Source organism: Sphaeroforma arctica, assembly GCF_001186125.1.
Source record: "Sphaeroforma arctica JP610 unplaced genomic scaffold supercont1.201, whole genome shotgun sequence".
Lineage (NCBI taxonomy): Eukaryota > Ichthyosporea > Ichthyophonida > Sphaeroforma > Sphaeroforma arctica.
In genome coordinates, this window is record NW_014040357.1 from 80719 (window position 1) to 94517 (window position 13799).

Here is a 13799-nt window from a genome sequence, read left to right on the forward strand (position 1 = left end):
CCCTCGTATAGGGGGGGGGGGGGGGGCTAGTCCGGCAATCTTCTTTTTCAGACTTGAAACAAAGGTAGAGTCGCTCATGTTGTAAGACAGAAATAAAAAAATTCTAAAAACACTATGTGTGAGATGTACTTGGAAGATGTGATTGTGAGCTGATATACACATCTCTAAGCGCTTATATACTAAAAAAAAAAAAAGAACCCTGAAAACATTCTGTTAAGGGGTGGCCACGAAACACGCCTTTTCAGTGGATCCTTTCACAAAAAAACCCCCTAAACTCTAAAATTCCGCAAGATGGCACTTACTATCACCATTGATGACGAGGCGTGCACGCTACCGATGGCTAAAGTGTACAAGTATCCCATGCTTGTCGACATGCTGACTGCGAGCAACTCGGATTTGGATTCCGAACAGGATTTGGAACTGGATCTGGAACTGGACTTATCCGAAACCCCCGTGCGACTGGTTGATTTGACGGGCGAAAAACTCTTCACCGAGGCCAACATTATAGCCCGTGACTACCTGGGCTGCAGCACGGTTGTCGACATTGTCGTCTTTGCATCGCTCTGGGTTGGCCAGCCCGAACGCAATTTCAAGCTCTCCAATCTTCCGGCTGAACTCTTGAACGTGTTTCTGGAAAAGATTCCGTTGTGGTACGCCTTGAAATTGCACCTGGTGGGCGATGCACGTGCACATGTGCGGATTGCCAAGGCGTTACCCGGTTTACAGGCTTCACCTGGATGGCTAGACTCGGCCGGGGTGCTGGCGTAGCTCGAAACACACTGTGTGAACTGCCGTCAGACGCTGCTGACCAACTCGCCCGCCACCCTGTGGTTCGCAGACCCACGTCTCAAGTACTGCTGCACTTCGTTCAGAGTTCAAGTCGCACCTGCGCGCCGCAATGCAGGAGTTTTACGACCTGTCCGAGGGATTGAATGAGCAGACCGTCTTGTGGGAGGACGTGGCTGATATACTGCCTCAACCCGTAGACCTTGCGGGCGTGCCGACATTCACAACCCTGTACGACAAGGGTTTAAGTCGAGTTCCCCGACGTGGAAATGTCAACCGTCGCCTACGGCGAGTACCAGAAATACGTTGACGCGATCGGCTGTCGACTCGTCGACGAAATCACCGGCGGTGCCTTTACGTCTGCGAGGTCGATCTGGTTATCGCGACAGCCCCGTTGGCGCGAACTCGTACCCGCGGCTGTGGTGGGTGTATTTGCACGACTGGAAATTATCCTGGACTTTGACGGCCTGGCGGATCGCCGTGCAAGGGTGGGGTTGGTCGAAGGCGAGGCCGGTCCAACGAAACTGTGGCCGTTCGTGTACGAGAACGACGCCCACGGAATGTTTCAAAACTCTTATCCGGTGTGCTTAGCTGACCGAGTGCGAATGCACGGATGATCACTTTGACGCAGCGATGTCCCTGGTGGGTGTTTTGGGTGTTTTTGGAGCGCGAATGTCGTGCAACCACCACCGGGGCTGCTGCGCCTGCTACTCGCCAGCGCCAACACCGTGTGGCCGCCGGACCTGGTGGCCCGGTTGGGTGCCTTGCAACACTGGCCCTTTGCGTTTGTTGAGGAGTTCTGCATCACGTCCCCCACCAGCACACTGGACGTTTTGGATGAATGGACGGGGCTGCGCACGCTGGCAGAGTCCCAGGGTATTGTGCTAGAGACGCCCGAGAGCGTTGGGTTGTATGCGGCAGTGTACACGCATCCAAACTTTCAGTTTGCACTCGACAAGAGCATCGATGTGGTTCGCGACTACATCGCAGGGGCGGTCGAAGATCTCCACTTGTCGTGAAATGTGGAAAGGTACGAGCTTGCGTGTGCGGAGCAGGCGTACATGGGGTTAAGTGATGCGGATGTGATCCAGTGCGTGACACACCCGTGGGGCAGTGTGGCGGATGTGCAGGCCATCCGTGACGCGGACGTCCCGTATGAACTGCGCCGGAGTATGTATCTGAAGAGCAGCGCCAGTAGAATCCAAGTCATAACCAGGAGAACCCAAATAGCACGCCACGTGTAGAGGGGTGACACGCAAGTTGCTTGCCGTATTCACATTGGCTCCGTCCCGCAATAAGAGTTCCGCAAATTTGCATCCATTGTTCGAGGCATCCAGCAATGGTGATACACCCGAGTAATCGGTGATATTGGCTCTGGCTCCGTACTCACACAATAGTTTTGCTAACTCCAACTTTCCGAGTCGAGATGTATAATGCAGGGGCGAACGACCATACCTGTCTCGCTTGGATAAGTCAGCGCCACTCGCCAAAAAGTATTCGACTAGGTACGCGTCGTTAAGACAGATTGCCCGAAGTAGTGGTGTTATGTACATGTACAGTGCATCAATGTTTGCTCCCTTGTTTTCAAGCAACATGCATACGGTTGGATATCGTCGATCCACAGCAGCATGTAGTGCACTATAACCTATACGGGTTTGCTGGTTGACATCTGCACCACAATCCAACAGGCGCTGGACCACGTAAAAGTGGCCATTACCAGATGCATATAGTAGTGGAAATAGTTCACCCTGACATCTCAACCATCTGACTGCTGGTGGCCATATTCCCCACCTGTAGATCCAGCAGTTCCTGTGCAAACACAACGCCAGCTTGTGTAAAGTACTGTTGGATAGAAGAACTTGCGGCTAGTACTCGTTCAAGATTGTCCTTGGGCCCGCACAACATTTCCACCACGGCCTCGGTCGCGCTCTGGTGTACGTGTAGCACTTTGAAATGTGCGAGTTGGAATTCAAGACCACCGGCTGCTTCCGCATTAGCATCCTCCTTCTCAGGTTTTGACAGCATAATCTTGGTTTTTACCGTTTCCATGTAGGACACTATCTGTCCAAGGTCGTCAACAAGCTCAACCACTCTCGCTTGATCCACAACATATTTCTCGGCGGGCAACTCTAGCACAAGAGGTTCACCTACACGATCAACGGCCCGGCTTAGCAGATCGACCGTTTCATTGCGCAGCTTGTCACGGGCTGCTGCCAAGTCTTCAAGCTGCGATTTAGCAGGGTCTGGTACGAACTTTCTGATCTTTTCTTGCAGGACTGCGTGCTTGTCCAGGCTACAACGACCGTCGTTGACGATCATTGACATTTCGGATACTCGATGGCCGGCATCACACAAGGTGGCTACGCTTTCCATCAGAGTACGTCTACGCTCTTCCTCTCGCTCAATTCTTGATGTCTCGGACAAAAACGTTTTCATGTCCTGCAACAAACAACACAAAACTGTAAACCAAACTGTTACAACTATCAATCCACAGCCGACACAAAAATGTAAACCAAACTAATACAGCTATCAATCAACAATCCGAAATTGCAAGCAAAAAATGATGAAGTCATAACAGTCATACATATCGGAATGATAACATTTAACTGACTAACCGCCTAACATATTTTCAAAAGTCAGTAGGTCCTTACTAATCGCAGTACCTACCATATCTTCAAAAGCCAGTATATCCATTGGTTCTTTGATAATGAGTGAAAGAGGGTCGTCGAGCAGTCGTTTCACACTTACGCAACGACTTTTCGGTATATCTTTTGCGGTACCACACACGTCCAAGGCCGAGAGTCCTAACTGTAATGGAATAGCATTTTGTTAGCGGATTAAAAGAATAACTTAAGCTAGACTTGTAGCTTATGTAGTGTTTTCGTGCGGCAGCTGTGAAGTTCGGTATGCTGTTGGCGATGTATTTGTCAAAATTTTGTCAACATGGCCAAGCCGAGATGACGGTAAACTACTGCAAGAATGGGATTATCGTCCAAGGGACACCCTAATCATCTCATTGGTACAGTGCTATGGCGCAAGACTCTGCGCTGAAACCTATAAGGTTTTGAATCTGCTGAGGGTAATATCAGTGAAGGACGCAAACACACAAGAAAGGTCTCAACATACTTTGCACAAAGTTGAAATTGAAACAGCAACCGCACAAAGTTGATATGTTCTGGATAGCAGGTATAGCACCACGCAACAGCAAAAGAGTTACCACCCCTTCTTGTGCGCTACCGGCTGCAAGATGCAAAGGCGTCGATCCCCCCTGTGACGATCGCAACAGAACAAATAATAAGCTGTGAAAACCATACAAGCATCGTACACATTTGTTACATTTTACAAACGCCGACTAAATAATAAAGATATACCATTACACGCGTAAGTGGGATATGGTTATTTAACTAGTCAACAAAACGATCATTCTGAAACAGTATTAAAGGATGAGAGGTGAAGCGGAGTCTTCCCACCCAGTATCGATTGAAATTGAACACGCAAGTATTGGATTATACAAGTGCGAACGAAAATAATGACAAATCCTGTGTCGCAACCAATATAGATCTTACGTAGTATTCTTCCTCAATTTGAGCACCCTTGTCCAACAGAAGTCGAACCACGGCCTCGTGCCCATTCTGAGATGCATTGAGTATTGTGCACGTGTTGACATCTGCACCTGCAGCCAATAGGATGTCGACTGCATCAACACACCCCCTAATCAGGGCAATCGAAAGACACGCACATGCAGATGCCGAAGCGCCCCTTTTTATCAGTTCCGGTAAAAGGGTGACATTGCTGTACGACCACAACTCCAACGCGTCGAGAACAGGCCCCAGATCAAATTGGAGCTTGTCCAGAAGTACAAGTAAAGTGGCCTTGTCTGCATCTACCAGAGCACTTCTGACTAGACGTGCAGTTTCTGATGTATCTAGCCTGTTGTTTTTGAGAAGGTTATCTCTAACATCAACGCCAGTGAATCCACAGCAGATTCCCTAACTGCTAGGTCGAGCGGTTGTCTGCTATACCAATGCTCTGTCTTTTGTACATCTGCACCCATGTCGATGTATCTCCTAATAAAATCTACATTGTCATGGATGATGGCGTATGCAGGTCTATGTCGTAGATTTTCGACTATTTTTGTTCGACAGTACGCACATGCAGTGTTGCCCGAATGGCGAGTCTGTTGGTGCAAAATCGTTGCGGCAGATACCACACGACATCACCTCTAGTGGTCACGTTCAGATAAATAGTTATCATTGTTTGCGTTTGAAGAAACCATGACGGGCCATTATGATGACGCACGTGTAAAATGTATCAAATCAAATTATGTTGAAAACACAGTCAGAAATCCGAAGTATCATTTAATTACGACATTATTTACAATTCAAACAATTTTGATAATATTAGTGTGGCAAATTATCAGTCGAGTCATTTGTACACAACACCTTGCGAAAACCTCCCCCATCAGTTCCGATCAACTACGACCTACACGACACTCCTCGTGTTTGGTCGGGTGGTCCAGCATGTAGTACTACAACCAATCTACAAGTTGACCAGAAGATGACTTCGCTGGACGAAATACAGTGTGCAACCAAGCTTAAGTATCCGAAGATGTGCGCACATCACAGACATCTCGGTTATACAAAATTTTCCTGATCTCCAGTATTTGGACATAAAGGGCTCGGGAGTATCAGATATAAGCCCTCTACGATTCTGCTCCAGGATGCGCCAGTTGAATATATCGGGAACATGAGTCAACAACATTGATGTGCTAAAGTACACACCGAAACTCCTTGCGTTCAATGCTATCGAGTCAAAAGTTGAGAACACACATGCATTATTTGCATGTACTGAACTCCGCTTCTTGGACCTCAATAGTACAAGTAGTGAAAATGTGGCTTCACTTACGTATCAATGCAAGAAGTTGGTATACTTGTCATTTGAATACTTTCAATAAATATGTGTCACAAGTCTTTCCTTGTGATTTGAGTAGTAGAAGTGCCAATCACGTGCACACATATACATGTACACACACGTAAAGGTATATACGTGAACACATATACATGTTCACACATAGAGAGGTGTATATATATATATATAAGCATACATATACCCACACAGAGAGATATATAATATAATCATACATGGGCACACATACATATATATATATATATACTTGTACACACACACATAGAGAGGTATATATATAAGCATACATATACCCACAGAGATATATATATATAAGCATACATATACCCACAGAGAGATATATATTTAAGCATACATGGACACACATACACACACACACATATATATATATATATATACATGTACACATAAAAGGTATGTATGCACACACGGAGAGAGATATGGTATATAAGTGTACACATATGCGTGTACAATCTTCAGTATTTGGACGTAAAGGGGTGGTGTGGTTTGCCAGAATAAGGATTGGCCTCAGCATAAGGCTATATGCGATAGGCTGAAAACAACAATCGTAAAGAAACACTAAATTGCCAACATTTCAAAGACGATTTATTAGTACCATATGAATTTGAAGTATATTCAAATGCGAAGTAGTCTGTGATGGCCGGGATTATCGGTTAGATCGTCCTCCGACATGTTCCCCATTTGAAATAAAAGGCGGGCAACATCCATTTCGACAGGTGTGTAGTTCGATTTAAACTTGAATTTGAGATTGCGTACGTCCGCGCCACGCTGCAACAGTATCCTCACCACGTCAACACTAACATTCTCCCAGTTTAGTGCTCTTTTCAGGTTTGTTATACTATGTGGCTTGTCAACGGGTTTTGCCCCGGTCTTTAGGATGGCGAGGGTACATTTCTCACACCTTTTCTCCAGTATCGAGTACAGAGGGCTATTACCATTGACGTCGATTGTGTCGACACATGCCCGCTTCTCTAGAAGCAAGTCAACCATCTCACACGAGTTAGATGTATATCGCCCTGAAACCCAAAAATGGTCATCAATTGCATACTGCAGAATTGTCTTACCACAATCATTGGCGTAATCAACACACGCCCCTTTTTCAATCAACAAACGAGCCATCTCAGTGTCACGCCTCTCAATGGTGTGCCACAGCATCGTAACTTGTGATTCACCGCAGAGCGTGTCCACGTCCCAAACAATCTCGGGGTCTTTTACCAGCTCCAATAAATGCGTTCTATCTGATGTCCCAGGTGCATGAGATAGTTTGTACAGTGTAAACATAAAAAATTGGTGCCACCCCTCTTGGTCTCTGTCCCAATGCGCTGGGCGAAACACATTTTCCGTCTTATCATCTTGTAAAGGAATGACATTCCAGCTAATTTATCACTGATTGTGAAGTTTGTTATGTCATTCCCTCATAAGACTCTTCTCTTGCCTTTGGAGTGCACACACGGATAAGCTGACGAAGAAAAGGAAGGGTCCTTGTAATTGTGATTGTGCCAAGGAGGGTGGTGGTTTTTGTGACTGTGAGGATAACCGTGTGGCAATCGCGGTATTCAGAAAGGGTCAAACTGACAGGTACAAGGATCTCGCAATCGACGCGCTAAAGTGTATCAAGTCTCTGTCAGATCGTAAACCGAACTACACAGAGCTCGACCACCTGTCGCACGCGAGACCACACGATGTAGTGAAGGTTTTCTACGAAAGGTGTAACCTTGAGCACTACTACTTGGTGTTTCCCCTGGGTCTGAACACGTTCAAGTGTGCGTGCGAACAGTTTTAGCACAACGACTTATGCGAGCACACCGGGAATTCGTTCGAGTGTATGTGCCCACACTTTAGGCACTACAACTTTTGCGAACACTCGCAGATAAGTGCTGCTATATCGTATGAGTGCACGTGCCCTTACTTTAGAAACAACAACCTTTGCGAACACTCTCAGGCAAGAGAGTTTCTTGGTGTGGGCAGAGGGAAGGTTGAGGACACTGGAGAGGATATGTTTGTATCGGACTTTTTTCGCGACGAGAAACGTGTGGATCAGCGTATTTTATTTTATAAGGTGCAGACGGTTGATCAGATATTTATTGACGATTTGAAGCTAAGGAAAAGCGATAACAGCGTTGGGTGGAACGATGAATCGTGCCGGAAAGTTTTGGATGGTGGTGATAAGCACACGTTGGAGGAGTTCGCCTTATTTTAATATCCACCCTTGAACGCCAGCTTTTTCTCCGTCGTGTGAAAACTTACGGAATCGCCAAATAATACCGTGTCACCAATGATGAATCGCACCCCGTCTGCAATTGCTACTCCGAATTGTGCCAGATCCCCGGCAGATGCCACAAGTGTTGCTTCATTCTCGAAAGTCAGAATGATCATAGGCGATGCAGCAACAAAGTCGTCGAACGTAACAGATGTGTCGGTATTAAGTGCATCCAGTAACATTACGTGGATAAAAAAATCATCTTGATTGTCAGGCTCATTATTCAGCATTTTCATGATGTCAGTAGCACCTACGCCGAATAAGGCACCATATGTCTTGGCTAAATCCTCAATCAATGGATCATACATTGACTCGGGAAGAAGCAGGCGGCTCGTACCGGAATCGATCAATGGTGTTGATGCGCATTCTTCTGAAGACGGCAGGGAATTTCTGTTGGCTTGCTTTGGAATAGGAATGCTTACTTTTCGCCCGCAGCTGTCATCGCCAACCTGATAACACAGCTCAAATGCGACTAGTGGTGTCATGTAGTTATCGCAAACTGTCTCTACCACTACCATCCCTTCAGTTAGCGCAAATGCGCCCCAATCTACGCTTCCAGTGGTCGCATTGTTATTGCCTTTGAGGACTGTGATATCGAATTCATCCAGGACCTCTCCGAAATGAATGGTGAAGGCTGGTTCGCTAACTTTTCCATCAGCTAACATTGTTTCCACAAATGTCTTGGCCTCCGGCAGAACTTGTTGTATTGTCGATTCACCGGCATTGTACGCCGGCCCAACCCCCAAGATCCCATCACCTGTTACAGTAGCTTGAGTAAGATTGGTAACTGCACCTATCACGACAGACGTCAGGTTGGTATTTGACTCACCGACAACAACCCAGTCTTCAAAGAGACTATAGCTCCAGGTCTCCTCGCCCGAACCATAGCTAATTTCACTTGAAATACTAAGATTTTTAGCGCCTTCTGGATTGTATTGATCGAATTGCTGGCAAAACTGACTTGTGCAAAGCGTCGAGATGACCACAATGTCATCGCTACCTGTATCAATTTGCATAATGAGATCAGTTCCACCTGCATTCAGCGGAACCGTCCAGCCTTTCACACTTTCCGCAACACCCGCAGCGCCTTTCGCATAATATAAGGGAGACGTGACCACCAGTGGAGGGTCATCTTCGCCACCACTACTATCTGTTTTGTATGTCACAGAACTCGCGCCAGTACCCGTAGAACACATACAATTGCCTCCCAGAGTTACCCCTTTCAATGTACCTGTTCGAGTGGCAATGGAGACCGTATAGTGTTGGATGTATGTCATTCATATTATATGTATATATCTTCCACATCTATGCAATTTTCAAAAGCAACAAGTGCGAACACGACTAGAGTACACATACTTCCATCTACAGGCACAGATCCTTCTTCGCACGTGTACGTTGTCTCCTCATTAGTTATTGTCATTGAACACGTCGTGATATCCCCAAATGTGACACTGCCGTCTTCGGATATACTTGGGTTGAAGTCAATTCCCGAGTTCTGCATCAATAGGTGCATCACGAAGTATCAGGGTTGTAATTGTACTGATACACATGATAAAATGATTTGGAACTTAGACTGGAAATTGTCATATGAATAAAACTGCTTACCTGAGCAGAGACTACAGCAGCTAACGCTCCCAGCATTATCAGTGATTGAAATTTCATCATATTCTAAGTCTGAGGATCCGTTGTTATCGTAATTTTGTGAGTTTCCCTCATAAACACAATATATATATATATATATATATACGCAAAATGTTTCCTTTCAACGCTGCAGCACAATTCGGACATCCCACAGAGGCACAGATATGGATATATTGTATTTTAGAAACAAATAGAACCATTCTTGAAATTCTTGGACCTTGAAAATGCACATTTTGCGTATATATTGTGTTTTAAAATGAGGGAAACACACAAAATTACGATAACAGCGTATCCTCAGATCGAGCACGAAATACAAAATCAAACAAAAAATGGAAACAAAATATATAAAAAAGAAAACTCTTTGAGAAATGTAAATATCTAAACATATGTAGCCAACTAAAAAGACAGGGGAATGTCACCATGTGCGAGGTATGCACGATTGTGCATTTTCAAGGTCCAAGAATTTCAGGAATGGTTCTATTTGTTTCTAAAATACAATATATCCATATTATATCCGAATGGAGCACGAAGTGGGCGAATGCGACTCCATATTAGGATTACAGTGTCAGAACGTGTTGATCAGTATTTACATTTATCCTAATATGGAATCGCATTCGCCCACTTCGTGCTCCATTCGGATAGTGCACCCAATCACAACGTAGGTTAATTGATCATATTATACACCAAGATGTATTTCTGGTATTTACTAAAAGTTTTTATAGTTATAAAATGTATAATAAAAAAACTAAAAAATATCATAGCCCACTAAATCTAAATTTTTAATAAAAACCAATATTAATCTTTTATTTTTTTTTGTACTTGTTTTAAAAACCAAATATATATACTGATCAACACAACAACTGAACAACAATATTTACTTGCCCATTTATAAACAATTTCCTCCTGGGTATGACTTGGATTCTCGAGGCAAATCGAATATGGTCTTTTTTTTTTTGATTTTTTAAAAAACAAATCTTCAAAAACAACATACAAACTTTTTTTTTGGTTTTTACTTTGCATGCACCTCACTCATATTACTCCACAGATACCATAGACTCACATTCCCAATACTGTACAACATTCCAACAACATTCCAATTCACCCTTCTCACTCGAGGTCCATCTCAATACAAAAAAAACAAAGAACCATAAAATGAACACCAATGACGCAAGCAAAAAAATTCCTAACAATTCTATCTAAAACTATTTCAAACTATTTCGGTGGGGGGAGGGAGTTGACAGAAGGCCCGAGGCCAGGGGTGTGACTAAATGAGTGTGGAAAAAAATCAAAAGCAGCGGTGTACAAAAAGCACCTGCGGCACGCCTATTTAGTCACACTTGCCTACCTGGCAAAATATAAGGATCGCCACCTAATTCCGAAGTGTAGTACTACCTCCGCAATCATGTACAGACAATCCATATTCACATTCTCAGCGGCTATATTAATGGGAACTTCCGTCTGTCAGGGCAGGTCCACAAATGAGAACGGTGATGGAAATGCCGGCAGCCAATACAGCTGCACATCAGCTACAATGCTTATTTCAATCGAAGGCGCAGTTACGTACGCAACAACACGATGAGCTCACATAACGCAGGTTCAATAAATAAAAACACAGTCCAAAGTCCAAATTTGTGAAGTGTGCTCAGACCCAGATAACTCTTTAATGTTTGCTAGCAGATTGCATAATTTTCTACTATCCCCATTGTATTAACTACTACGGCACAAAAGAGGAATGCCCTGACACCGGATTGTAATCTGCTTTGTAAAGCTATACTCATGTCCGAAATTGAAGAGTTGTGTAAGAAGACTATGAGGAAGCACCCTTTGTACCACCAGTCGAGGCCGTCCTGTTCCTTGACCGCGTGATCCGACGCCACGCCCTTGATCATCGCCGTGAGCTACTTGCGCGTGTGATGGACGATGTGCTTGATTCCGTTGGACCACGTGGGAACAAGCAGTACAGACGGGTGCGAGACATTAGACGGCGGTACCCCAAGAACATCGGACCAGCGGTGCACCCTCTCACCCTGCTCGGTCTACCCGAACAAGCGGTGGGTGGTACGGACGAGTTCGAGTGTGCCATATGCATGGGTGACGAATGTGCTCACGACGCGCCTCGAGTCGTTACAGGTCTCCCGTGTGGTCACGAGTTCCACCGTGAGTGTGTGCGTCGGTGGCTGCAAAACAGCAAAACGTGTCCCATCTGTCGGTACGAGCTCCCGGACAGCGAACCTGGCTTGGATAGGTTTGTTGCGGTGGAGACGTGGGATGTGGATCGGGTGCTGTCACAAGTCTCCGATCGTGTGTCTAGATGGACTTCGAGCGAAACGACATGATTCATGGACACGACCGGTGACATGGTCCAGCGTCACAGGAACGGGCGCGGTAAGACAGCTCTTAGACGCATCACTTTCAAGGAGTGGCTAGCTTTGAACAAAAGTGAGTGCACGAGATGGACGATCCGTGTCCTTGATGACAACCAACGCTTCCCAAAAGTGAGGCTAAAGCGTGGCGCGTAAGTTGTGGGCTTTGACCCAATTAAGGTGAGGGCTCCAAGCCTGATCGTTAGTAGTTGGATTCTAGTATTTATAATGGATTACACTATGTATATTTAATTAAATTTATTGACCTGTGAGTAGTGACTCAATTGGTTTGCCATGCCAACAGAATATGATGTCATTGTTGTGTCAGGTCAAAACTTCAGTATGTACTGACCTAGAATTTGAGCCCATTAATATAAACGGGACACTGAAATGGATATAAGCGTCTAAAATTCAACGTTTAACGGATCATTTTTTTTACGTTGCAACGAATAACGATATGAGATTAGCCGCACGGTCAAGCAACAATAAATTTGTTTTGTTTTTTAAATACTGTTAATTAAAAAAACAAAATGTTGCTGTGCGGACTGCGGACTGCCGGTAGTCCGGCACATCGATAAACTAGTTACATAGCAGCGGAATGCAGAGTTGCAGACTGCAGACTAGCTGTGAATTGTTTTGCTTTTTAAAAAACGAAACAAACAAATAGCGTCTATAAAAAAGAAATCTTCAATTTACACAACATATTTATGTATTTATTTACTCTCTACTCTAGAGAGTGAAGCTGGGTAGGGCAGCCGGAACTTCCGGAAGGCAAAACTTTATTATTATAAATATTTCGGGAGAACAATGACAATGTTGTTGCTTTTTTTACGAATATTGTATCGTGGGATCGTGTCCTACTGTAATTAGTATGACACTGTGAAAATGTGACTCTAAGGGTCGTGACTCGTGAGACAGAAAGAAAGAAAACTGACAGTCCGACGGACAAAGCTTGGACAGTCACAACTCACAACTCGTAACTCACAGTCACACAAGTCACAACTCACAAGTCATGTTAAAAATATATATATATTGGTGAAAATAATTTTTCCTTTATTTTTTATAGCTTTATATTAAAAAATGGTCGTGCCCACGTGGGTACAATTTTTAGAAGAAGAATATTATGGTCGTGCATCTATTTTTCCAAAGATCGTACGTATTTTTATATATAAATAGTATGTACATACTACATACTACATACAAGTTACAACTAGTATACCGAAACTGAGCATTGCATTGAATTGTATAGCCTCCTAAAATGAAATGAACTAGCGTGTTTTTAGAATATGTAATGTAGTATAGCCTTTTTATAATTTTAAGTTAAAAAATATACCTCGGCGTGGATTGTGGAATAATACGTTCAAAATTGACATGACCATTACTAAAGGTAGTAGAGTAGAGAGGAGAGAGAGACTAGACTCTCTCTCTAGCTAGTAGTTGAGAGAGAGAAAGGGGTTAGAATTGAGAGAGAGAAATAAAATCATTGCCTGATCGGACTACTAGCCACCATGTAGCCGAAGGACAAAAGTGAACGCAGTTTTATGCATAAAGAGAATTTCAAAAATTCAATGTTTATTTCAGGAATAAAAAGCTTCCTCCAAACAATTTCAATTTTCCTATCGCTTCTCCTCGGGAGAGTGTGAATACCATAGCGTAGTGAGTCAACGATGGCGCGCGGCGAGACAGCTACACAGACTTGAAATTCATGTATGTATGTATGTATGTGCGTATGCAGGTATGTATGTATATATATTTGCATGCATTTAAGTATGCACGCTTGTACGTACGTATGTATGTATGTC

At 44.3% G+C, this 13799-nt stretch overlaps 6 protein-coding genes across 6 annotated transcripts; 3 read left to right on the plus strand and 3 right to left on the minus strand.

The window, feature by feature from the left end:
• Window positions 1–291: 291 nt before the first annotated feature.
• Window positions 292–768, plus strand: SARC_03799 (hypothetical protein; the record flags this gene model as incomplete). The annotated part of the gene is made up of 1 exon (XM_014302406.1): window positions 292–768. One exon carries the CDS (start codon window positions 292–294, stop codon window positions 766–768), a length of 477 nt encoding a protein of 158 aa, XP_014157881.1.
• A 287-nt stretch (window positions 769–1055) lies between these two features.
• SARC_03800 (hypothetical protein) lies at window positions 1056–1403 on the plus strand (the record flags this gene model as incomplete). Its single annotated transcript, XM_014302407.1, has 1 exon — window positions 1056–1403. One exon carries the CDS (start codon window positions 1056–1058, stop codon window positions 1401–1403), a length of 348 nt encoding a protein of 115 aa, XP_014157882.1.
• Window positions 1404–1493: 90 nt separating this feature from the next.
• Window positions 1494–2381, minus strand: SARC_03801 (hypothetical protein; the record flags this gene model as incomplete). The annotated part of the gene is made up of 2 exons (XM_014302408.1): window positions 1494–1670; window positions 1890–2381. 2 exons carry the CDS (start codon window positions 2379–2381, stop codon window positions 1494–1496), a joined length of 669 nt encoding a protein of 222 aa, XP_014157883.1.
• Window positions 2382–6348: 3967 nt separating this feature from the next.
• SARC_03802 (hypothetical protein) lies at window positions 6349–7014 on the minus strand (the record flags this gene model as incomplete). Its single annotated transcript, XM_014302409.1, has 2 exons — window positions 6349–6749; window positions 6798–7014. The coding sequence occupies 2 exons, from the start codon at window positions 7012–7014 to the stop codon at window positions 6349–6351; spliced, it is 618 nt and encodes a 205-aa protein (XP_014157884.1).
• A 915-nt stretch (window positions 7015–7929) lies between these two features.
• SARC_03803 (hypothetical protein) lies at window positions 7930–9506 on the minus strand (the record flags this gene model as incomplete). Its single annotated transcript, XM_014302410.1, has 2 exons — window positions 7930–9224; window positions 9350–9506. 2 exons carry the CDS (start codon window positions 9504–9506, stop codon window positions 7930–7932), a joined length of 1452 nt encoding a protein of 483 aa, XP_014157885.1.
• A 2041-nt stretch (window positions 9507–11547) lies between these two features.
• On the plus strand, window positions 11548–11970 carry SARC_03804 (hypothetical protein; the record flags this gene model as incomplete). The annotated part of the gene is made up of 1 exon (XM_014302411.1): window positions 11548–11970. The coding sequence occupies one exon, from the start codon at window positions 11548–11550 to the stop codon at window positions 11968–11970; it is 423 nt and encodes a 140-aa protein (XP_014157886.1).
• Window positions 11971–13799: the final 1829 nt, after the last annotated feature.